Source organism: Protopterus annectens, chromosome 17.part0 (genome assembly GCF_019279795.1).
Source record: "Protopterus annectens isolate FY-2018-M chromosome 17.part0, PAN1.0, whole genome shotgun sequence".
Classification (NCBI taxonomy): Eukaryota; Metazoa; Chordata; order Ceratodontiformes; family Protopteridae; genus Protopterus; species Protopterus annectens.
In genome coordinates, this window is record NC_056751.1 from 7,252,305 (window position 1) to 7,277,001 (window position 24,697).

Genomic DNA, 24,697 nt, shown 5'->3' on the forward strand with positions numbered 1-24,697 from the left:
GGTGATGTGCAGGGCTATAGTAACTACAGAGGGATTAAACTGATCAGACACAGCATGAAGTTATGGGAAAGAGTAGTGAAAGCTAGGTAAAGAAGGGAGGTGATGATTAGTGATCAGCAGTATGGTTTCATGCCAGGAAAGAGCACTACAGATGCGATGATTGCTCTGAGAGTGTTCATGGAGAAGTACAGAGAAGGTCAGAAGAAGTTGCATTGTGTCTTTGTGGATTTAGAGAAAGCATATGACAGGGTGCCTAGAGAGGAGTTGTGGTATTGTATGAGGAAGTCGGGAGTGTCAGAGAAGTATGTAAGAGTGGTACAGGATATGTACGAGGGTAGTGTGACAGCGGTGAGGTCTGCGATGGGAGTGACGGATGCGTTTAAGGTGGAGGTGGGATTACATCAAGGATCAGCTCTGAGCCCTTTCTTATTTGCAATGGTGATGGACAGGTTGACAGACGAGATCAGATGCATTTAAGGTGGAGGTGGGATTACATCAAGGATCAGCTCTGAGCCCTTTCTTATTTCCAATGGTGACGGACAGGTTGACAGACGAGATCAGACAGGAGTCCCCATGGACTAAGATGTTTGCAGATGACATTGTGATCTGTAGTGAGAGTAGGGAAAAGGTGGAGGAGACACTGTAGAGGTGGAGATATGCTCTAGACAGAAGAGGAATGAAGGTCAGCAGGACTAAGACAGAATATATGTGTGTGAATGAGAGGGAGGATAGAGGAATTGTGAGGATGCAGGGAGTAGAGGTGGCAAAGGTGTATGAGTTTAAATACTTGGGATCAACAGTTCAGAGTAATGGTGAGTGTGGAAGAGAGGTGAAGAAGACAGTACAGGCAGGGTGAAGAAGAGTGTCAGGGGTGATTTGTGACAGACGAGTACCAGTAAGAGTGAAAGGAAAGGTCTACAAGAGGGTAGTGAGACCAGCTATGTTATATGGGTTGGAGACAGTGGCATTGACAAAAAGGCAGGAGTCAGAGCTTGACGTGGCAGAGTTGAAGATGTTAAGATTTGCACTGGGTGTGACGAGCATGGACAGGATTAGGAATAAGTAAATTAGAGGGTCAGCCCAGGTTGGAAGGTTTGGAGACAAAGCCAGAGGGGCACGATTATGTTGGTTTGGACATGTGCTGAGGAGGGATACAGAGTATATTGGGAAAAAGATGCTAAGGATGAAGCTGCCAGGTAACAGGAAAAGAGGAAGGCTTAAGATTAGGTTTATGGATGTGGTGAGAGAGGACATGCAGATGGTTGGTGTGACAGAGCAAGATGCAGAGGACAGGAAGAAATGGAAACAGCTGATCTGCTGTAGCGACCCCTAACAGGAGCAGCCGAAAGAAGAAGAAGAAGAACACTGTGCTTTAATTCATACTGTCAGAGGCAATTCTAGTATACGGTGGATATAAAAAGTGTACACACCCCTGTTAAAATGCCAGGTTTTTGTGATATAAAAAAGGAGAACACAATAAATCATTTCAAAACTTTCCCACCTTTAATGTGATGTATAACCTGTACAATTCAATTGAAAAACAAACACATCTGTTAGGGGAAAAAGTATAAAAAATAAAAAAACGTACAATAAGCTGGTTGCATAAGTGTGCACACCCTTAAACTAATACATTGTTGTGCGTGCACACCCTTAAACTAATACTTTGTTGAAGCACCTTTTGATTTAATTACAGCATTCAGTCCTCTTAGGTACACACCTGCCATCAATTAAAGAGACTCTGATTAACCCCAAATAAAGTTCAGCTGTTCTAGTAGGATTTTCCTGACATTTACTCAGTTGCCTGCTACAGCAAAAGCCATGGTTCGCAGACAGATTACAAAGCGTCAAAGGGATCTCATTGTTGAAAGGTATCAATACGAAAACTGGTCAGGGAGGCTGCCAAGAGACCTACAGCAACACTGAAGGAGCTGCAGGAATTTCTGGCAAGTACTGGTTGTATACTACATGTGACAACAATCTCTCATATTTTCCATATGTCTGGACTATGGGTTAGGGTTGGAAGATGGAAGCCTTTTCTTAAACAGAAAAACATCCAGGCCCGGCTAAAATTTGCAAAACAATACATGAAGTCTCCCAAAAGCATGTGGGAAAATGTGTTATGGTCTGATGAGACCAAGGTTGAACTTTTTGGCCACAATTCCAAAAGGTACGTTTGGCATGAAAACAACAGTTCACATCACCAAAGAATGCCATCCCCACGGTGAAGCATGGTGGTGGCAGTATCATGCTTTGGGGTTACTTTTCTTCAGCTGGAACTGGGGCTTTAGTCAAGGTGGAGGAAATTATGAACAGTTCCAAATACCAGTCACATTTGGCCCAAAACCTTCAGGTGTCTGCTAGAAACCTGAAGATGAAGAGAAACAATGACCCCCAGCATACATCCAAATCAGCAAAAGAATGGCTTCACCAGAAGAAAATTAAAGTTTTGGAATGGCCCAGCCAGAGCCCAGACCTAAATCCAATAGAAAATCTGTGGGGTGACCTGAAGAGGGCTGTGTACAAGAGATGCTCTCGCAATCTGACAGATATGGAACACTTTTGCAAGGAAGAGTGGGCAAATATTGCCAGGCTAAGATGTGCCATGCTGATAGACTCCTACCCAAAAAGACTGAATGCTGTAATTAAATCAAAAGATTCTTCAACAAAGTATTAGTTTAAGGGTATGCACATTTATGCAACCAGTGTATTGTATGTTTTTTATTTTGTATATTTTTTCCCTGACAGATCTGTTTGTTTTTCAATTGAATTGTACAGGTTATAGGTCACATTAAAGGTGGAAAACGTTTTGAAATGATTTATTGTGGTCTCGTTTTTTATATCACAAAACCCTGGAATTTTAACAACGGCTGTGTACACTTTTTATATCCACTGTATATTTAAGTGGCAGGAAAGCTTTGCATAGTTTTGAATCAAGGATGATTTAATAAACCTGTACATTTGCAATGGAATTAGTGATAGCTGATCTCAGCTGACAAATGTCCACCAATGGGGACCAAGGCAGCACATTATTTATTTATTTATTTATTTACATTTGTTTACCGGGAAATTCCAACTGGACACAGGTCCTTTTTCAGCAGAGGCCCAGGAAGAAAAGCTCCAAGTATACAAGTAGTGCTACAGTAATGATAATGACAAACAGTGCATTGCAGAGCAATAAAAATATACAAATAATAATATATATAAATTAAGAAATATGAAACAAGAATAACAACAATTAATAAAAACATACAATAAAACAGGAATAGACTATGTAAAGTTTGATGGGTTAAGAGGAACAGAACTTGTAGTAAAATTGTAGAGTCAGAAGAACATAGATCTAATGCACTGTAGCACATAGATAAGAGAGTTTAAAATTATTTGGTGAATGTGTATTTTTAGTCAGGAAAGGGGCATGGGCAGAGCCAGTGTAATTTTAGATCAGACTTGAGTGCAGTTTTGAACTGATACATAGCTGGTAAGGAGGTTATAGTGTGGGAAATGTTATTCCAAAGTCTATGTATGGCATAAGAGAATATTGATTCAGCTGAAGAATTGTTGGGTTTGGTGACTAGAAGACTTTTGCTGTTGGATCGAAAGGATCTACAGGAGCAGTAAGTTTGTAGTAGGTTCTGAAGTGATGGGATTTTATGAGGATGCTTGTAGTTTGTGGGCAAAAGTAAGTTGGTTTAGGTGAAGAAGTTGTGGAAGTTCAAGCCAGTCAAGTTCCCTTAATGAGTAGCAGTGACGGCTACGGTAGGATGCACCACTTGCAAATTTTGCTATCTTATTACAGCAGGTTTCAAGCCTATTTAAGTCAGACTGTCTAAGGTTTGTAAACACTGGTGATGTGTAGAACAAGGTGAATATCAGCTGGGAATAGGCAACAGAGGTTTTAGCTGCCTTGGTTAGGTATAGTTTACTTCTATGAAGTGTCCCAAGTTATTTTGTGTACTTTCTTTATTGTAAGAGATATACAGACATCAAATTTGAGTTTGTTGTCAATCTCCACACCAAATCGTTTGGTGTGATCTGAAGGGGAAATGATGGTATTGTCTTTGGCAAGGATGTTGACGTGGGTGATAGTTTGGTTGTATTTGGAGGGCTGGAAGATAAGGAGGTTGGTTTTATTAGGATTGAGAAGAAGATAGGAGTTGGATAGCTAGCTTTCTACAGATGTAAATGATTCTTGAGTGATGTTTAGAAGATCAGGTAGAGTGGGGGAACAGCAGATGAGGGTGGAGTCATCTGCATATTGTATGAGGGAGGTGTGCTTAGTGGAGCATACATTTTAAATATATATATATATATACATATATATATATATATATGTATATATATATGTATGTATATATATATATATATATATATATATGTATATATATATATATATATATATGTATGTATATATATATATATATATATATATATGATATTAGTGGAACATGTGGTGCACATGAGCACCAACTAAGTGATATAACAGCCAACCAACAAAATAATACCAGCAGACTGATGTGTTATAAAACAATGATCAATATGTAGAAACACCTGCTCCTGAAGCTTAACACAAATAGAACGACTGTGCTAAAAGAGCCAAACCCTACACAAAAGCACAGGAATCTGAGGAATCTCCTTAGAATTCTGATGTGCCAGTGTATATCTATAATATCTAGTGTCTACAAAACAGATGCATTTCTCCAGAAGGGGAAACTGAATCAAATGGACTACAACCAGTCTGAATTTTGTGTAATAAATGTGAATGATGAGGCAGCTAAATTCTAAGATGGACTTAGGGTGCTCCATTTACTTGAGGAGAAAGAACAAGTATCAGTCATAATCTTAGCACTGTCTAAACTGCCACCAAAAAGGCCTAATCCTTTCCTAGAGGCCCCTGGAAGACATTAATTCCACAGTGGAAAGACAGAAACAGGATTTTCTTAACAGTCCTAAACTATGGCCTAAATGATTGGTCTGCCTTAACCAAACATTTCTCTGTTTTACCAGTGTCCCAAGTGTCAATATACAATATAAACTTCATCTTGCTCACTACTCTCATTCTACCTGAATAAAGCTGGAGCAATCTAGGCTGCCGAAATGGCTGCAGAGTGACCAAACTCCTGAACTGGCTGGGGTATGGAGGCAGAAGTGTGTCTTGATCCAACAATAAGTAAGTATCCAAGGCAATAAAAGTTAGCACTGATAACAGTCCACCTTGGGTATTTGGCAACAACACTAGTACTACATGGGACTGACTGACCTGGGTCAACTTAGTTCGGCATCATATGTGAGCAGTGTCCTGCGATGACTACTAGGAAAAGGCCTGAAAGATGAAAGACACTGGAAAGCCCTAGCTGCACTAACGGTAAGCACATCTTCTGACATAGTTAATGGGCATGCGGCAAGAGCTGTAAGAGTACTAATCTCACCGATACTACATTTTTAACAGAACACAAGTACAGTACAAAATAGGTCATCACATTGTATAGACCTTTCTGGGAATTCCTTTTCAAGATCAGGCAATTAAATAACAAAGGGTCAAGTAATCCAGAAAGCCACTGCTAAATGTCTGACTGTGACCCAGTTAAAAAATACATTGCAAAGAAATCAATGTGAAGTAGGCAAGAACAAAAATGCAAGCGTATACTTTTAAATGCCCAATAATATACGAAGTAAAACAAACTGCTACAATTTGACTGATTTTTTAAATTTTACACATCTATTAACCAGGTAAGCCCATTGGTCCCAGCTGTCCCTTTTCAGGGGTGACCTGGGAACACTAGTTAAGAGACTTACTCAGTCACACAAGCAAGTGCAGCTAGGACTCAAAGCCTGTACCTCTGGTTACAGATAACAGCTCATTAACAGTTGTGAGCCTTAATCCTCTGTGCTTACTGCCAGACTCATTAATCCTCTGTGTTGATGACACCAAATACAAAATGAAGAGGGAAAAGTAGTGAGTGTATTTACTTTAATCAGTACACTTCACACAAATGGGTACTTTTTTACAGTGTGCTGTCTCAATGTTTAGTCAAAATCTGGGTTAAACTACCCCAAAAACTCCAAAATGTCTTCTAACATTAATCACATTTTGCAAAAAAAATCTATACATTCATAAGCAAAGAAGAAAAAATATATATATTTTTTACCTTGAGCAGTTCTCTGGAAAAATCCTTTCCACCATTTACTCTACTCAGGTTAGATATAAATTCCTGACAGGTCATTTTCTTTCCTATGTTCTAAAAACAAAACAAAAAGATTGTAACTCTAAGAATACCTAGTTTATGCCATAGACTATCACGTGTCAAATTCTAAATCAGCTTCTAATACATTAATAACACCGTGCCAAATCTTCATAAATTATCTAAACAATTACATTAAAATGTATGGTTAAACATTGTTTCTGGTGAAAATGATCAACAGAATGTAGCTGCTACACTTTCCTGTTCACGTCACTTGATCTGTTGCCCTGTCTACATAGCAGTCAGTGTGACTGATCTAGTCCTCAACAAGAACACGTGCAGAAAATTGAGTTTATTTTTACAGGTATTCATCTGAAGTCTAGAAGGACGAAAGCGATCTTTGTTAACAATAGGTTATGAAAATAGAAATTGATTTTTACATGCAAAATGTATATGTATATATTTATATATATTTTTGATTGCCAAATGAACTAAGGTTGATATATTTCCAGCCATGTAGTATATTGTCTTGGATAAAATCACAGACTTAATAATCTACTTAATAATTTGGTTAAATAAGAGGTACCACATCATTATACATTTTATTTAAAGTACATAAGGGTTATATATTATTATGACAGCTACTAGGTAGGGCAGGACCAGCTCGAATGTCACATTGATGGGGGAAGGGATGTGAATTTAACATGTGTACCAATAACACTTTGTTTTACAGCACAATAAACCACTCCCATGCCTGATAAAAAGTATATATATATTTAGAAAGCTTGTGAGGAAATTATTACTCTATTTTCGTTTTATTTGGATCGCTTGTCTGTGTACTTAATAAAGGATTTTAGACTGGAAACAGACTGCCTGCCTTGCTTGGATTACTTTCGAATACTTAGTAATGCTGTACAATTATATATTTTCTTTTATTACTTTTTGTTTTGTTTTGTTTTGACTTAAGACAAGTTTATGTTTGCTACTTCTACTACTATTGTCTGACCTGATTAATATGCAGTGTGTGTGTGTCTTTCGGCTTTTCCCGGTTAGGGGTCGCCACAGCAGAACTCTGGTCCGCTAATGATTGGCAGTTGATTTTTACATGCTGAGTTGCCAGCCCTAACACACAACCTTCAACGAAGGTACGCCCATTCACGCATGTCTCCACGCAGAAGACGCTCTAGCTGAGAGTCGAACTGGACAGCGTCTTACTGTGAGGCGACAGCGCTACCGCAGCTCCACCACCGCGGATGGTCTGATTAATATACAGTGATCAACTAGAAATATACGGACTGAAAATCTTCCACACAGAGAAGTTTCTTACACTGTTTTGTTCATCTCTACTTATTTCTTTCTTATTTCTAATAATTTCATTTCCACAGCAAATGGAGGTGCCACACATTAAAACAAACAAACAAACAAACAATAAATACAGCCATTGGGGTTGCCCATGTTAATCCCCTTTAACATTTCAATACAGCCCTGTAAACAAAGTGATCTTTTAAACTTTGCTCTTGAAAACATCTACCATAGTAGGATATTGCAGATTTATCTAAACAAGTAACACCCACTGCCCATCATTTAACCCTTACATTAAATGCAACATAAAAGAGAAACTAGTCTAGAATCAATTGATTTATAGCTGCTCCTCAACAAGACTTTACAAAAAAGAAATTCAACATCCAAAATTAGATTTTTTATACTTTTGTAGCATTAATAATAATGTTTAAATATTTATATTAAACCACTATATTAGAATTACACATTTACTCTGTGAGTAAACCTTATGCATATGGAAATTTCACAGTATGATGATATCAAATGTATGTTGTTCTTTCAAAAATTTCAGTCATTCTGTAATATTTAGGGACACTTTTATTCTCAGCTTGATGATCTAACACAGAGATCTACCTATGCCCATGGACCTCTCCCTCCTCTGTAATGGGGCCCATGGGGAAGTGTGCCTCAGCATATTGACTTCCTAGAATTGCACTTGCATCATTGTTGCAGGTGTTCAACAGAAATGGACTCTGCAGGTGCAAAATTTAGTGCTCCCTCTAGGTGCCACTTCAGCAATTTTCCTGAAATGTCTAACTCCAGTCCCACCCTGGAAGGGCATGCCAACAGTGGCTACTCACACTCATCATCCCCTTTCCAGCTTTTCCAGTGCTCAAGCCACTAAACAAACCCAAGTTATTTGGGTCACAGTCAGGGCTTTATCCCTCTACTGCACAGAACCCTCACGAAGGTAATTTGGGCACTTTTGGTTCAACCTGTCTCTCACACAAGTAACAAAAATTGATCTTTTTTTAAACCTTTTCTTGCACTCAGATAAAACCTTAACTGCCTGAAAACATCTAAACAGTGTAAAACATATTCTCCCCTGTTCAATTATTGAGTGAAGAAGACTGGTAAACTGACAGATTGATTCAGATTTGTCTCTGTGGCTACCTTCACCTTGAAAGAAGAGCTATTCTGCAAGGGCACTCCATCTTCATGAAAGATGAAATACAATACTTTGGAGCTTAAGCTCTGCAACTCTGAAACTCATCTAACTGAGATACAGTGTCTTCCATGCCAAGATCTTTAACTCAACTTTATGTGATGCTCCAAACAGAGGTAACATCTCTACCAAAAAAATTAAGTACCATGGAGCACTGGTTCTTTATGTTGATGTCTCCATTAAGAGGGGAAAAAAAGGAACCATCAGAAAGGCCTTACATATGTACTTACTTACATCTGGCTAAGGAGGAGGCATTCCTGATGAAAGTCATCAATAGCTGCTGAATCTACTTTCAAAGAACAGTAGCTCAGGCATGAATCAAATGCCCAAGATAAATAATCTAAAACAACAGGGATGCAGCAGCAGCAAAACCACCTAGCTCTCTGGATGTTGCCCAAAAGAAAAACCTTGTTCATTTACTCCAAATTACTTTAGTGGAAGTTCTCTAGGCAGAAGTCAAAAACTGAACCTCCATCAGTGGGCCACTACTGCAAGAGAAGCAACCACTCAGCTACAAGCAAGTACAGGAAGATAGTGTGAAACTTGTCTGATGGGTAAATGAGAAGAGTTATGAGGGGTTTCAAGCAAGAAGGTTTCTCTACTAGGTGAGACCAAAGCAGGGAGAACAAAGGCTCCTTATTGAAATGTCGGGACTTACAATGCCAAATCCAGAAATGCCAAAAAAGACAGGAAATACAGAAGAAGAGCAAATATGAAACGTTACTTCTCTCCTTTAAACTAGTTTTTTGCAGGGCGTAAACTCTCTGAAAACACTGATGTGGGGTAACAAGACCCCTGAACTTAAATACCAACACCGAGACTGCAATACCTCAAGGGAAAGGGAATAGTCCAAGAAATGGCAAACTTTTACTTAGTGTATGTATGTCTATATTTTCAGTCACTTCAGCTATACATTCTAGGCACAGCAGTTTAAGTCTTGGCAATTTAAACAGTTGCCAAAATCAGACCTTCAGGGGGCCAAAATGACGATATGAATATGACTTTGTTTTTGCACTGTCTTTTTTTAGTAATTTCAGAATTAGGGAAAGTGGGGCAAAAGTGCAGAGGAGTCCTTATTGCCATTTCCAGACTACAGTGTCTATGGAAGTCTGTCAGTGAGGAGGGATGAGGGAGAAGAAACTACTGAATTTGGTATTGGTTAGGGAGGCAGACAGGTAGGTCAAACAGGACTTCCTCAAAGGATTTAGTCAAAGGCAAAATAAAGCACTCACCACCAACAGACATATATAGAGACCATATGTGTCACACCAGAAGGCACTGACTTAGTCTGTATTCTACAGGATTGTCTTGACCAGGAATATAGATTGATATTAGAAAGTAGAGAGAGGGAGACAAACCAGACCATGCTTCATAGCTTTCCAGTACAGCACATAAGAACATGTCCAACCTTGCCTGTTGATATACCATGCAACAGCTATATTAACTGTGTGGATGTCTGCCGTACCTTGAATGAGAGATTACAGAAAGGCATGTAGAATCAGGAGGACCACCCTCATCTCCAGAAAGTTTGGGTACAGTTTGGCCTCTGTCTGTCACCACATCCCTTGGATTGCCTGCTGTAAACAATGTCCCTCCCACCTGAGGGTAGACGCATCTGTAGTGACTGTCATGGGAGGCAAGAGATGGAGAAATAGCATCACCAGGTTAGAATACTGACACCACCAGTGTCCATTGCAAGCAGGAGAATTTCTGAACACTGGCGACACAATACCCTTACATTGAGACTACTAAGTTAGAGGGCTGTGGTAAGACCAAATAGCAGTGCTCAAAACTGGAAATGATTGTCTGTAAAAAAGGAGATTAGGAACTTCCTGAACTCAATGGCAAATATGATGTGCAGACAGCTATCCTGCAGGACAATCCTTAACCCAATGATAAGCTTCTAAACACTGTACACACAATGTAAGCCTATCCTGGGATGGAAATGTATGATTACTTTTACATGTTTTCTAAAATTACTTTTGCCAAGACAGATAAATGTCTAAAAAAAGAAAAATGCAACTTAGTCAAAAAACTGCAAATAGAAGGTGCAGAGATTCAAAGCAGATAAAAAAATGCACAGAACAGCAAAAAATTGTTACAAGAGCATACAGGCTGCACAACTGTCTATACATTTTCACCAAAAAGAAAACAAAACTAAAAGCTGGGAGTAATTTTCTCAGACGCTTTGCTAATCATAGCAAAATAGATATGAAGACTAGAAGAGGTACACATCATTTTAGACCTGGGGAAAGTTTTATTGGTGCCAAGCTGACTAGTGAGTGCAGTAAATCTTTCACTTTGCAGATAATCCTTTTTTTTTACATTCCCCATATGTTTTCTTAACTTTTATATTTTGAAATTTTCCATAGCTAAGTGCCTTTACCTGTATTTTTCTTCAAATATCTTTAGGAGATGCTTTTTTTGTATTGCTTAGTTTGGCTTTCTCTCTTGCATAAACACTGCACCATACCAAATCTCTTTATTTCCCATGTCCACGTTTCTTTTTTTTTTTTTAATACCTTTCAAAAATCTATGTGTTTTGTTTTTTGCATTTTTTCACGTCCTCTGTCACTTTTCTTCCCAGGCAGTCCAAAGTTTCTTCAATCTATGCAATGATTTGCATGGATCTGATGTATTAATGAATACAATTTTTTTTTATTTGAAGCTTTTGACAGTTTTTCTTGTGCAAATATTTTCTTTCCTCTGATTTTTTTCTAATCTTAATCTTTCTGAATATCCTTTATATGGAAATACAGTGCTTCCTGCATAAAAGTAACAACACATCATTCCAACAAGTCACAGCACTGAATTTTGGCAGCTAACACAACATTTGGCCAGGAAGACAAATGTACTTTAATTACACAGCTCTACTATGTTCATCATTAGATCCCTGTTATAATAGACTAAGCTATGCGGGTCAAATACCAAAATTTAGAAAGAAAGGGAGAAAGAAGAAGTATAGAGTCCAGGAGCTCCTGGAGAACAGTCTTAGCAAAGCCTTCCCTGAACTGAGAGAAAGTCTTATTTGTATTGCTTGGCAAAAGTATGGACATTTCACCAGGATGCTGTCTCTAGTAAATTTTTAGAGGACACGCCTTTCCGCAAAGCCACAGAACTAACCAAAATCTTGGCAGCGGGGTCTTGACCTGGCCTGGAAATGCCATGTTATGACAAGCCACAGAACTAACCAAAGTCCTGGCAGAGGGGTCTTGACCTGGCCTGGAAATGCCATGTTATGACAACAGTAACAGAAAGCAACAGCCTGAGACAACCATTTAGGAATGGTCTGTTTTGACACTGATTGTCCCTTTTTCTTACCTTTATAGGAAATAAACAGTTGATAAGAGTTCCTGAATGATTCTGTCCTGCCAGTATAGTATCTGGGTTGCCTGGGGGCATCCAGAGTGTGTAGAATTCTTTCTTCTCTCTATATATTTTTTGTATCGGATAGAAAACAGGAAGATGAACAGCCTGCCGCAAAGCGAACTCTGAAACCATTTTAAGCAGAAAGGAATGATTTGTTCACAAAGTTACCCTATCTTTGTAAATGATGAGATAGGAATGAATCACCATAAGAGCTTGTAACTCAGTCTTTTTTAAGAAGTCAGAGCAATGAGCAACACTGTTTAGCAACAAAAGAACTTCAAATCATGAGGCATGAGCAGATTCAAAAGAAAACATTTTAATTTCTCCAGCACAAAACTGAGAACCTCAGAAAAAACCACCTATGTTCTAGCTGAACAGATATGGAAAACCCATTTCAAAAACTGTTGCACTTCAGGCAGGGTAGAAAGGGGGTGGGGATTCATTAGACAGACAGGCAGAGATGAATCTTGACAGAACAGTAAGAAAGGCCGGAGGATAATAACTCACACAAAGACTGTGGAATCAGAGGCCATAAAAGGATCCTAACTCTTTCTATGTCACAAACTAGAAAATGTTTTCCACTTAGCTAAGTATAGCTTTCTAATACCAGGTGTCTTAAATCCCCCTTTAATGCCTCCTGCAGTTTCCTCATAAAAGAGGTGCCTATGAGCTATTAAAATTCTATCATCCAGAGAGTTGAAGAAATTGAATGATGGTGTGTAAAAATCAACCCTTGTGTGAGTAAGTCCATCCTGCGTGAAAGCTTGTGGTAATTGCCTCTGACCACTTTCAAAAGAAGGGAGAAAGTGCAGTTATGCAAGCAAACTTACCAAAACAGTATATGTGTGAATGATTACTGCAGCAGTAGCCTTAGCTATATGGGTTACATCCTGCCAAGGATATAACAGCTGGACAGCTTCCAAAGCTTCAGGCCACCTTCCATGTGCCCAAACTATGCGGCAGATTGAGGTGAGCTGACTAGAAGATAAGTTTGGTTGACAAGCCCTTTAGAGCTTTCCAGCTAACAGAGAGAGAGAGGGAGGATAAGCACTAAAAGGACAATGCTAGGAACAACAAAAATAAATGTCAACACCCTGGCCTAAACAACACACCAAAAAATAAGGGGGATGTAGGGAGGGAGTGACTACTTCAGCAGTGATCATTCTGACATCTACTGTTATGGTAAATTTAACTTGCACAACTGTACTATGCTCATCACACTGATCACTGTTACAGTATCCTTAGATATGTGGGTAGATTACCCTAGCATACAAAATCTGTGTGGTGGAAGAAGACAGGTCCAGAAGTCCCTGGAGAATAGTCCTTGCAAAGCCTGATCTAGACACAGAGAAGGAATCAAGCTTATAGCATTTTGTAAAATTATGTACAGAGGACCAAGATGCAGCCGACAGAATACTTCTAGAATCCAATCCTTTCCAAAAAGCCAGAGATGAAGCCAGGACCCTGGTACACTGAGCCTTGACACTGCCTGGAAAAGTTTTATTGTGGTGAATATAACAAAAAGTAATAGCCTTACACAACTATATGGAAACAGTCTCTATTGGAACAGGTTGCCCCTTCTTACCTTCACAAGAAATGAACAATTGATCTGAAGATCTGAAAGATTTAGGACTTACAAGATGGCTGCACATTAAGTAACAACTTATTTCTAGCTCTCCCAGTGTGAAAACAGAAACTCAGCAGAGAAGGCCAGTAGACTTGTGTTTATGGCTAAACTTCAGTAACTGGCCAATAAGTGCACTGACTGGATGCCAGGAATAAAGAAACACAGAAGGCCTGGAAAAAAATCAGCTGCAAAAAGTGAGGAAGAAACACTGACTGGGGAAAGTTCTGCAGCTGTACAGCAGAAAGCTTCAGACAAGAATTTCAATACCTACAGGAAGATACAAGACAACTGCATACAGACCTGGTAAACATAACACTGATGGAGTATATTAACACAAACAACAAAAGGCTAGAAAAAAATGGAATGAGCTTTAAACAGATATTCAGATGAGATGATAATGTTGCAAAAATCAGAGGTCGAAATGAAGAAAAGTCTGGCTGAATATGAGACTGCTCAGGAAGAGATGTTTTAAAAAATAATAGAATTACAGGACAAAGCACGTAGGGATAGCCTGAGATTTTCAGCTACACCAGAGAAGCTGGAAGGAACAGACTGCATTAACTTTATGAAGCAACTGGACTGGTATTCCACAGCAGGAGTTGTTATTTGAAAGGGCACATTGTGTGTGTGCTCCAAATCTGGCTATAAGAAAGCAACCTAGACCTTTAATAGTAAAGATTCAATCCTACCAGCAGAAAGAGTTGATTCTGAAAAAACTGTGACAGAAAGACAAAGTACTAAAAGTGGGAGAGAGAAGCGTGTTTGTGGAGAACGATTACTCATTGTACACCAGAAAGAAGAGGAGCAAATTTATTCCACTACTCAGGGTTTGTTGAGATGCAGCTGTGAGATTCAAACTGCTGTATCCAGATATCTTCAATGTATTCTTCCCTGGAAGGACAAAATCATTTTTTGATGAAGCATATGCTAAAGAGGAAATATAAAAGTTTGTTCAAGAAAATGTAAGCTGTGAAACATAAGGAGATTCTGATTCTTGTACTTCTGGTAATAAAGACCACAGAGAGACTGTGCCTGTGAAACCTTTTCAAAAGGTTCAAAGGAAAATGTTGGAGAGAAGGAGGGGAGCATGAGAAGTGACTAGAAGAATCAAGAGTACATTGGAAATTAAGCACTGACAGGATTTCAGATATGAACAGTAATAAAACCAGTAACTTAATATGGAATTATAGTGCAATAATTATATTTGGGAAACATGACAGAACAAAAAATCTGGAAATATTGGACTTTTTCAGAATTTGTTGGACTTGTGGGGGACTCTAAAGCATATGCCCCACTTCATGCCATTAATGTTTGAAAAAGTGCTTTGGGAAGGGGAAGAGGAGGAGAAAGTTAACAGTAAATAAAGATTTTTTTTCTTAAAAAGTACTAATTTTGTGGCATGTGGTCTTCTTTACATGTTATAAAGTAAAGTTTTTTTAGTTGTTTTTAAGTATAATGGGGATTGTAAACAGGTGCTGCTGTTCTTAATTTCTCCCTTCTTCTCTCTTGTTTCTTGTTCAATTTTAAGAAATGCAGGCAATACAATGTAAAAAAAACCCCTGGTTAAAAAGTATGATAAAAGAAACATTAATGTGCTTTTCTCATTCTTGCATGGGGAAATGATTGGATTACAGACCTTGGATTTTCTTAGTAACAAGTTTTAAGAGAGAGCAAGTAAATGAAAAACATTAAATATTATGAGGCTTTTTTTCTAGCAAATACATGTATGCTCAGTTACAATTCTGCAGCTGGTCTTCATGTTTCCATGGAAACAATCTGTTAAAGAGAAACTGGCTGCCTGATTCTCATGTCTCCATGGAAACAATCTGATAAAGAGAAACTGGCTACAGACAGGTGGACAGTGACTGGCTAAGAAAAACAAAACAGAAAAATTGGCTAGGAAATAATGTTCTCTGAAATTCAGGGGTTTTCCCAAGGTAGATAATGTTCCCTGGAAGCATTTTTGGGCTTTCCCAATGTAGTTAATGTTCTATGAAATCATTTGAGGGTCTTCCCAGCTGGAAGGGCTATAAAGAGAAGACAAAACCAGTCAACAGTTAGTAGAAACACAGGCTGCACCATGCATCTTAGCATGCATAACCTTTCTGTTAGGTTAACTCTAGTTTGTAAGTGTGGCTGGCAGTTTGGGATTTTTGCTCCTATTAGGAGGGTAAAACTTCAGTATTTGAAGGTGTACATAGTTTTATGTGTTAGTATTAAGTTAACAAATTTTGGGAGGTATTGGGGTGTGTTTGTTTTTTTGTTTGAGGACTTTCAATAAAACAAAAAGTTTTATAATGTGACATAGGCTCAAATCGGTATGACAAGAAAAGTACAGTTGTGTACACTTACCATAAATGTAGATGCTTGAGTGTATTCACTGTTGCAGTCATTACATTTCGGTAATCTGCTGGCAGGTTGCCCTCAGTTGGCCTGATTAACAAAGTCTTGGATCCTGCGTTGGATGCTGTCCCTTCTTCCATGATGTCAGGTCATCAGGGGTATAAAACATGCAGCCGATGCCATTACATCAGTTTGCCTTGCCCCGGATGTCAGGTGCCCCCCAAATGGGGAGCAAAATATATAAATAATTTAAAACACAACAATATACCTCCAAACAAAAGCAAATACACCAAAAAGACTTTTAATTGTAGTAAAAGAAAGGACAGGCATAACAAGAGAAAAAAACAGGGGGCTGGAGGGAGGGTAACCAGGACTGCAACAGTGAATACATCCGAACATATACATTTATGTTAAGTGTACACAACTGTACTATGCTCTTCATGTTTCACTGTTGCAGTCATTACATTTGGGTAGATTCCCAAAGCTATGGTTGGGAGGATGGATTTATACAGCATTAGGACCTGCTATAAGGCCCTGCAAAACAGCAGTGGCAAAGCCAGCTCTGGATTTAGAGAAGATTGGTAAATGATAGTGCTTGATGAAAGTATGAACTGAACTCCAGGTAGCAGTTTCTAGAATATCCCTGGTAGGAATACTTCTGAGAAAGGCTGTAGAAGTAGATGCAGCCCTGGTGGAATGGGATCTGATCCCCTGGGGAATAGGTTTTCCATGGTGCTTATAATATAGAGATTAATACAATGGCTTATCCATTTGGAAATGGTTTGCTTTGAAATAGCCATCCCTCTGCCCCTGCAGCAAATGCTACCAGCAGTTGTTCAGATTTTCTTCAAGATTTAGTCCTGTCCAAGTAAAATCTAAGTTGTCTGTGTACATCCAATGAATGCAGAATCTGCTCCCCCTTGTTCTGTGGATTGGGAGAGAAAGTTGGCAAATGAATGGACTGATTAAGAGCCACACTGGATACCACCTTGGCCATGAAGGATGGATTGGTCCTGAGTGACACCCTGTCCGCATGAAAGATGAAAGGCTCCACTGCCATAAGGTCATGTAATTCAGAAATCCTTCTAGCCAAAGTGATTGCTAAAAGGAAGGCTGTTTTCCAGGAAAGAAATTTTAAGTCTGCAGTAGCAGCTGGCTCGACAGGAGGTAGAGTGAGTTTCTCCAATATAAAGTTAAGGTCCCAGGCAGGGGTTGGAGCTCTCCTGGGTGGCCTCAAGTTTTTGGCCCCTCTGAGATACTGCTTTAGCAGAAGATGAGAGAAGGGGGGGTTCTGTGTTGTGATGAGCTGAAATGGCTGAGGCATGGATTTTTATGGAAGAAAAAGACAGGCCCTTGTGAAGCATCTCAGTTAAGTATTGCAAAAATCTGAGGTAAATTGGGCGCTGCTGTGCTCATCCCTTGAGATTGATTCCAGGCACAGAATCTTTTCCATTTGTCAGCATAAGATTTTCTAGTACTAGGTCTTCTCACCTCCAAAATGACATCCATCACAGGTTTTCCCAGTTGAAGGACAGAACATCCACTTTCCAGGCTTTTTTGTGAGGAGTTCTTGCGCAAAAGTTATCCAACTTGTAGTTCTGGGATGAGGCAAAGAGATCTATGTCTGGGCTCCCCCATTTGCATGTCAACATGTTGAAAATCCGTGGTTCCAGTTTGCATTTGTGTGGGTACATGAGATTTCTGCTTACATCGTCTGCCAAAATATTCAGCTTTCCTGGCAGGAATTGAGCTTGTAGCTGTACTATCAAGCTCAAGGCCATGTTCCACAATGCCACGGCTAGTCTGCAGAGGGAGTAGGAATGTGTACCCCCCTGCTTGTTTATGTACCACATAACTGTGGTGTTGTCCGTCTTTACCATTAGTTGTCCTGGACGAAAGTAGTCCTTGAAGGCTGCCAGTGCATTCTGTACAGCTAGCATTTCTTTTTGATTGATTTGAAGGTGCATTTGATTTGGGTTCCATTTGCCCTGAATGCACTTCCCTGCCAGAAGAGCCCCCCATGCATAGTCTGATGCGTCTGTAGTTAGGGTTTGGGCGGCAGGGGATGGTGTGAATGGCAGTCCCTTGTTTTGGTGGCAGGCCTCTGCCCACCATACGAACTCTAGTTGCAGGCAAAGTATGATAGGAATCATTGTTTCCAGGCTGTGACAATGTTGACTCCATAAACCTTTTAAGTACCACTGAAGTTTCCTCATATGCGGTCTTGCATATGGAATTAGAAGAATGCAGGAGGCCATGAACCCTAAGGCTTGCAGTATTTGTCTTGCAGATAGCAGGGTTTTTGTGGCCACCTGTTTGAAGTAACTCACCAAATTAATTTGCTTTTCTGGCGTAAGGAAAGCCATCTGGGCTGTATTCATGCTTGCACCCAGGAATGTAATTTTCTGAGAGGGTTGTGAGTTACCAGTTGTGATTTCTTTTCATTTATGGTGTACCATAGACAAGTTAGACCCCTTTTTATAAACGCCAGATGTTTTAGAAGAATGGCCTTGTCTTCTGCCTGAATTAGACAACTGTCCAGGTATGGATATATTTGAATATTTCTTTGCCTGCAAAATGCAATTACTGGAGCCAGGCACTTTGTAAATACCCTGGGTGCAGTAGAAAAGCCAAAGGGCAGTGCAGAGAACTGATAATGCAAGTAGCCTGCTTTGAAGCGGAGGTATCTTTTGCAAGATTCCCTGATTGGGATATGCAGGTAAGCCTCTTTTAAATTTAGAGTTGCCAACCAGGCATCTTTGCCTAGCATAGGAAGTAACTGGTGAAGAGTCAGCATCTTGAATTTTGGAATGTCCAGAAAGGTGTTTGGAGTAGACAGGTCCAGAATTGGACGCCATGATTTGTCTTTTCTGGGTACCAGGAAAAGTCTGGAATAGAAACCTTGTCCCTTTTCCTCTTCTGGTACTAGTTGAATTGCCCCCATGTTTAGGAGGGAAAGTACTTGTTTCTGAGCCTCTGTCCACTGATTTGGGGGCAGGTCTGGCCATCCATTTGGAGTTGGCAACGTGTGGAAATGAAATCTGTATCCCTGGGACACTATATTTAAAACCCATTTGTCCCGGGTTATAAGTTGCCAGTTTTTTGTATGAAGAGCCTGTTTTCCCCCCAAAGGGGCGGCTAAGAGGTAAGTGCTTGGTAATTTTAAAGGAAAGCCATTGAGACTGTTTACCATAGGGAGGTGTCTTGCTGTTTCCAGATTTGGAAGTGGAGGCACCCCATTGCTTAGTTCTGAAAGTCCCTTGGGACTGAAACATGGTGTTTTTAGAATGTCTGGGTTTGGCTTGAGTGACTCTGGAAGGAACTGGACAGGACCAGTTCTTAGTAGGCCAGTGCCTACTAAATCTTGGAGGTTGTACCTGTAAGAAATCTTTCACAGTGTACATAGATTTTAGCTTTACCTTCCATCTTTTTTAGAACTTCTTCAGCCTTATTACCAAACAGACGGTCCTGCTGCAAAGGAGCATCCAACAATTTTGCTTTAACATGATCAGGCAGAGATTGCTCCTTAAGCCAAGCATGTCTTCTAAGCACAGACCCAGTAACAGCAGCCCTGCAAGAGGCCTACAAATAATCAAAACCACATTGCAAAGTATGTTTTCCAACTTGTTCAGCTGAATGCAATAAATCCAGTAAATCCTTATTTTCCACACAGTCAGAAATCAACATCATTTTCTGTTTAAGCAGTCCCATGATATGCTGTTAATATTTTAGCATATGGAATTGACAGTTTAAAGCCCTGATTGCCCTGATTGCCAAGGTTGCAGATGTATAAACCTTTTTACCCTATCTATTCAGTGCCCTGGAGTCTCTATCAGAAGGGGTAGGATTTTTAGCAGTAGAAGCCTTAATGCCCTTGGGCCCCTGAGAAATGGTTTCAGGGTCCGCAACAGGATTTTTGAAAAGGAATTTGTGGGAGTCAGGAACCCTGCAGTATCTGTCTGGCTTATAAGGGGTCAGAGGCAGGGAATCAGTGGCCACAATGGATTCTGAAAACGCATCATCAACAATGTCTAGTACAGGAGGTATAGCCAATGGCCTATGCTGAGGAAGAAGAAGGAAATCCCTAAGCCTTTTTTTGGATTCAGGAAAATCCTGACTTTCCCAGTGGAAATACTCCCTTAAGGTATGTAAAGTTTCCCCAAAAGAGAAATCCTCAGGGGGGAGAAGCAGAAGGAATGGAATCCTCTGCATCAGAGTCCTCATAAGTAGGCATGGACAAATCCTGTTCATTAGAAGAGTCAGAAGAAACAGAGTCCTGTTCAGAAGACTCACAGTCAAGTTCAGCCCTAGGCCTCTTGGAAGGGGGGGGGGGTTGAGTACCCCTGATTAGAGTAATTAAATCTTCAGCCATTTTGATCATTTGTTTTTTAGGCATAGCGGCCTGAACATGTGGCCTAGGCATTGGTTTTTTTAGACATAGATCGAGATTTTGGCCTTAATATTGAAGGTGATGTTGGTTTAATATACAAATCTGTAGGCCTGAATACACCCTCAGAAGCCGGTGCCTGCACAACGACTCCGGACCCATCCAAGGTAGAGACATCCACGGGTTCCATCTCGCTGCATACCGGACTCAGAATGGGTCTCAGTAGAGGCCTGCGAATCAGAAGTAGCGGGTATCAGGGGCTGTGAAAGTGCCTCACTGAGTACCGGTGAACTGGCAACTGGCTTAGGAGAAGCTTCGTCGGCAGTTTTGGACCTCAACGGCCTGTCTCTGTCTTTTTCTTTGTGTTTTTTCAGTATTCCGGTAGTTGGATGGCTAACCAACGTCATTTTTGGATAATTAAATAGAGAACCGAAATATTTAGAAGCAAAAATGTACCGAAGACGGACAGTGCGCTGATTAAATAAAGCACAAAACCAACAGCAAGGTACATCGTGGTCAGGGCCTACGCAAGGAATATAGTACAAATGGAAATCCTTATGAGGTATTTGCTTCCCACAAGTAATGCAATTATTAACTTTTACTGACATTGGTAAGGAGCAAGAAAAAGTTTCCCCAACTGGGTACTTAGCTTTTTAATTGAAGACTTCGGTTCTGAAACTCGAAAACGAAAATTTCAGGAGTCGGCCGACCGGCATTTGTGAACTGCTTCTGCTTCAGGCACAATGCGGCAAGAAAGACTGATGTAATGGTGTCGGCTGCATATTTTATACCCCTGACGACCTGACGTCATGGAAGAAGGGACAGCATCCGACGCAGGACCCAAGACTTTGTTAATCAGGCCGACTGAGGGCAACATGCCAGCAGATTACCCAAATGTAATGATTGCAACAGTGAAAAACAAAGAACATCAATTGTATAAAAGGGTTTACTGTCAAATCTCGCAACTGACAAGTGTGAGTGCCCATATTTACGACCTGAAATGTCGTAAAAGCCAATAACCGATCATGCACATAACCAAAAGAGGTATTTAAGTAAAGTTGAAAACTCAGGAATGTGGACCTTACCAAAAATACCTACACTTCCAGTTGTGTGCTACAAATGTTTTGCAGGGGGGAAAGCCTACCTGCAGCACCATGTGAGGGGTTGCACTCCCCACATCCCCTGTTACTTACATATAAAAATTCCAAGGTTGTACTAAAGTGAGGGAAAGGGTACACTTCCCAATCTACACTATAGTGCAATCTCCATTCAGAACAAATTCACAACAGCGGATAGTACTGTGCATTTGCTTTTGTGAATTCAACATTTTTTTTCATGAAAACAAAACCTTGCAAACTGCCTTTCACACATTTTGCTTTGCACAGATGACTGACGACATTTTGATGGTAAACTTATAAAGGTTCAACCTGACAAACAGTGTATGCATGTAATACAAATGCTGGAAGTAGACATTTAACAAAAAAGGTGTTACACATAAAAGTTGGGAATAATAACTTTTTAATACAATGATGCTTTCTGTAATGTCTTTAAATGTAAATGGCCTCACAGATAAATACAAAAGGAAAAAGTAGTGAACTACATTAAAATGTAGAGTGCAACTAGCTATGTTACAGGAGACACTCTTAGAAAGAACTGAACATGTGAAAATGATAAATAAAGGTTTTCAGGATGGTTAGTCATCAGAATACCTGGGACAAGGGAAAAGAGGAGTACTTATATTAATTCCAAGAGGAGCTCCAATAATGACAGCAGAAGATAACAAAAATAATAATGGCAGATTTATAGTACTAAGGGGCTAATGGCAAGGGAAGAGAATTACAATGGCCTGCATTTATATTACACCTAAAACTGCTATAATGGAGCTTAAGAAAATTCTGGGAGAAATAATCAATTTTCAGCAAGGAATATTACATACAGATGGGCACTGGAATTTGATTTGCAGCAGTGAAGATGTGTCTGGGGGGTCCAGAAAGGAAAATATAATAAAGGAGGGTAGATTTTTGAAGAAATTTATGAAAATATTTGGCGTGGAAGATGTTAATTCAGTAATAGGAGTTCGGTGTGAATTTACATATTATTCCACGCAATACAAAAACTCAGCTTGGTTAGACAGAATTTACATTTCACAGGATCATGTGCATTTAATTGAAGGTCTTGATACTCACCCAATACCTATTTCAGATCATGCACTAATTATAGCTAAAATAAAAGTACAGGGTAATGAAATAAAAATGAGACATTGGAATTTTCCCAGGTCTATATCTGAATAATGAAAGCACTTATGTGCAACTACATAAAAGTCGACACATAATACATGAAACCTGTAAATAGCAAATGGCCACATAATTTAATTTTTTTCCTAGTGAAAAAATTCACGTGGCCGTTCGGAAAAAAATAAAAATTAAAAATCATTATCAGGTGGGGGGGCTTTGCCACTCATACCCCCCAACGGAGGGGGCTGTGCTCCCCCACCCCCTAACTAAATATACCAATTCAGAGATCGCACTATAGCGAAGTTAAGGGCAACTCCGTGTAGTTGGCCAACTACTTCCTTGCCCTGTGACATGTTCACTGAATCGCTTAAATGCAGTTTGATGAATATGTGTCACTCTTTATGTGTTTGCTCAAAAGCAGTTTTGTGCATCTAATATAGACCTGTTTTCCCACCTATCTGTTGAAAAGAGAGGAATTTAAGGAATGGGTAGTATGAATTATTCAGGAACTATTAGAATAGAATTTTTTTCTGAAAATATAGCTAGGGAGTTGGGATAAAATTAAGGTGGAGTTTAAAAATAGGGTGGAAATAAAAAAAAAAAAAGGAGCTATGGTTAAGAAGTAACAAAAATTATTTAGAGGGAGTGACAAAAGTTAAAGTGTTGCAGAATAGGGAGAATTTCACAGAGCAAGAAGAGGATCAACTGCAGAATGCTAGACAGAAAGTAACAGATTACCTCAATAATATGCACAAGTTTAGAAGGGTTACTGTTAAGCAACTGTTTTTGATAACATTAGAGCAAAAAAAACTTTTAGCACAACAACTCAGGCAACAGAAAGTAGAAAGGGCTGTTGCCAAACTTTAGCCTAAAACAAGGAAGGCAGTAAGAGATCCTGTACAGGTATTAGAAATATTTTGCAAATTCTGTGAAAGTCTCTATAAAGAAGTGAAATATGAAAATCAAGAAAAGATACAAGTGGAAATATTTATGGAAGAATTAAATATTATGGCAAGGTTAGAGGTAGATGAAGCTCAGTTTACTAATGGTTAGGTTAGGAAGAAATGAGATAAAAATTGTGATGTATAACCAATCTACAGGGAAGTTCCCCAGGAAAAGATGGCATTCCTCTGGAAGTTTGGAAGCTAGGAGGAAAAAAAATGATAAAGATCTAGAAGGTTTTGTTTAACAGTATTTTAAGAAGAGAAGTACCAATGCCCTGGAAGAAAGCATTGGTAGCTGTAATACCTAAAGGGGGTAAAGATCCATCAGATCCAGCTTCATACAGGCCCATTTCAATACTAAACCATGATTATAAAATGTTCATGTCTATACTGGCTAAAAGAATGCCAAAAGTAATGCCAAAACTGACAGATATGGATCAATGCGGTTTTGTGGAGGGGAGGCAAACATTTGACAACATTAATAGAACACTGATGATCCAGAGGGGAAGCAGAATGTAAGAAAATACCAGTGTTGTTGGTGAGTCTTGATGCAGAGAAAACATTTGACAGAGTAAGTTGGGATTCTATCAGCAGAGCAATGGAAGCTTTTGCATTTCCTGAAAAAATATTAAGGTTTATTAGGAGGATATATGAGGATCTGAGGTGAAATTTAAAGTGGGTGGGGTCCTCTCTGATAATTTCTGCTTGAGCAGATGAACCAAGCAGGGGGTTCCTCTTTCCCCTTTATTATTTGCATTAAATGTAGAACCATTGGCAAAGAAAATAAGGGACTCAGAAACTGAAGGATATAATTGGTATGGTAGTCAAGAAAAGCTAGCTTTATTTGCAGATGATATTATTGTATACCTGACAAAACCAGAATGAGACATTACAGTGTTGTGGAACATTTTGAAACAGTTTCAGATCTTTTCGGGATACAAAATGAATGAAGCTAAATCAAAGGCTATAGCTGTAAATTATGGACCCACAATCAAATTGGTTCAGGAATACTTATACTTATGGGGACATGATAAAATGGAGTATTTAGGAATATGGATTAAAAATGATTCTAGTGTGGCAGCTAAGGGTATGCAGGAAGAGATTAAACAAA

At 39.4% G+C, this 24,697-nt stretch overlaps 1 protein-coding gene across 1 annotated transcript in view; it reads right to left on the reverse strand.

Moving 5' to 3' along the window:
- The window catches only part of LOC122791839 (PH and SEC7 domain-containing protein 3-like), a 2,374,133-nt gene that overhangs the window by 62,090 nt on the left and 2,287,346 nt on the right, over positions 1-24,697 (reverse strand). The window contains exon 10 of the mRNA XM_044059799.1: positions 6,144-6,233. Within this exon, the coding sequence (XP_043915734.1) occupies positions 6,144-6,233 (90 nt within the window). The remainder of the gene's footprint in view (positions 1-6,143; positions 6,234-24,697) is intronic.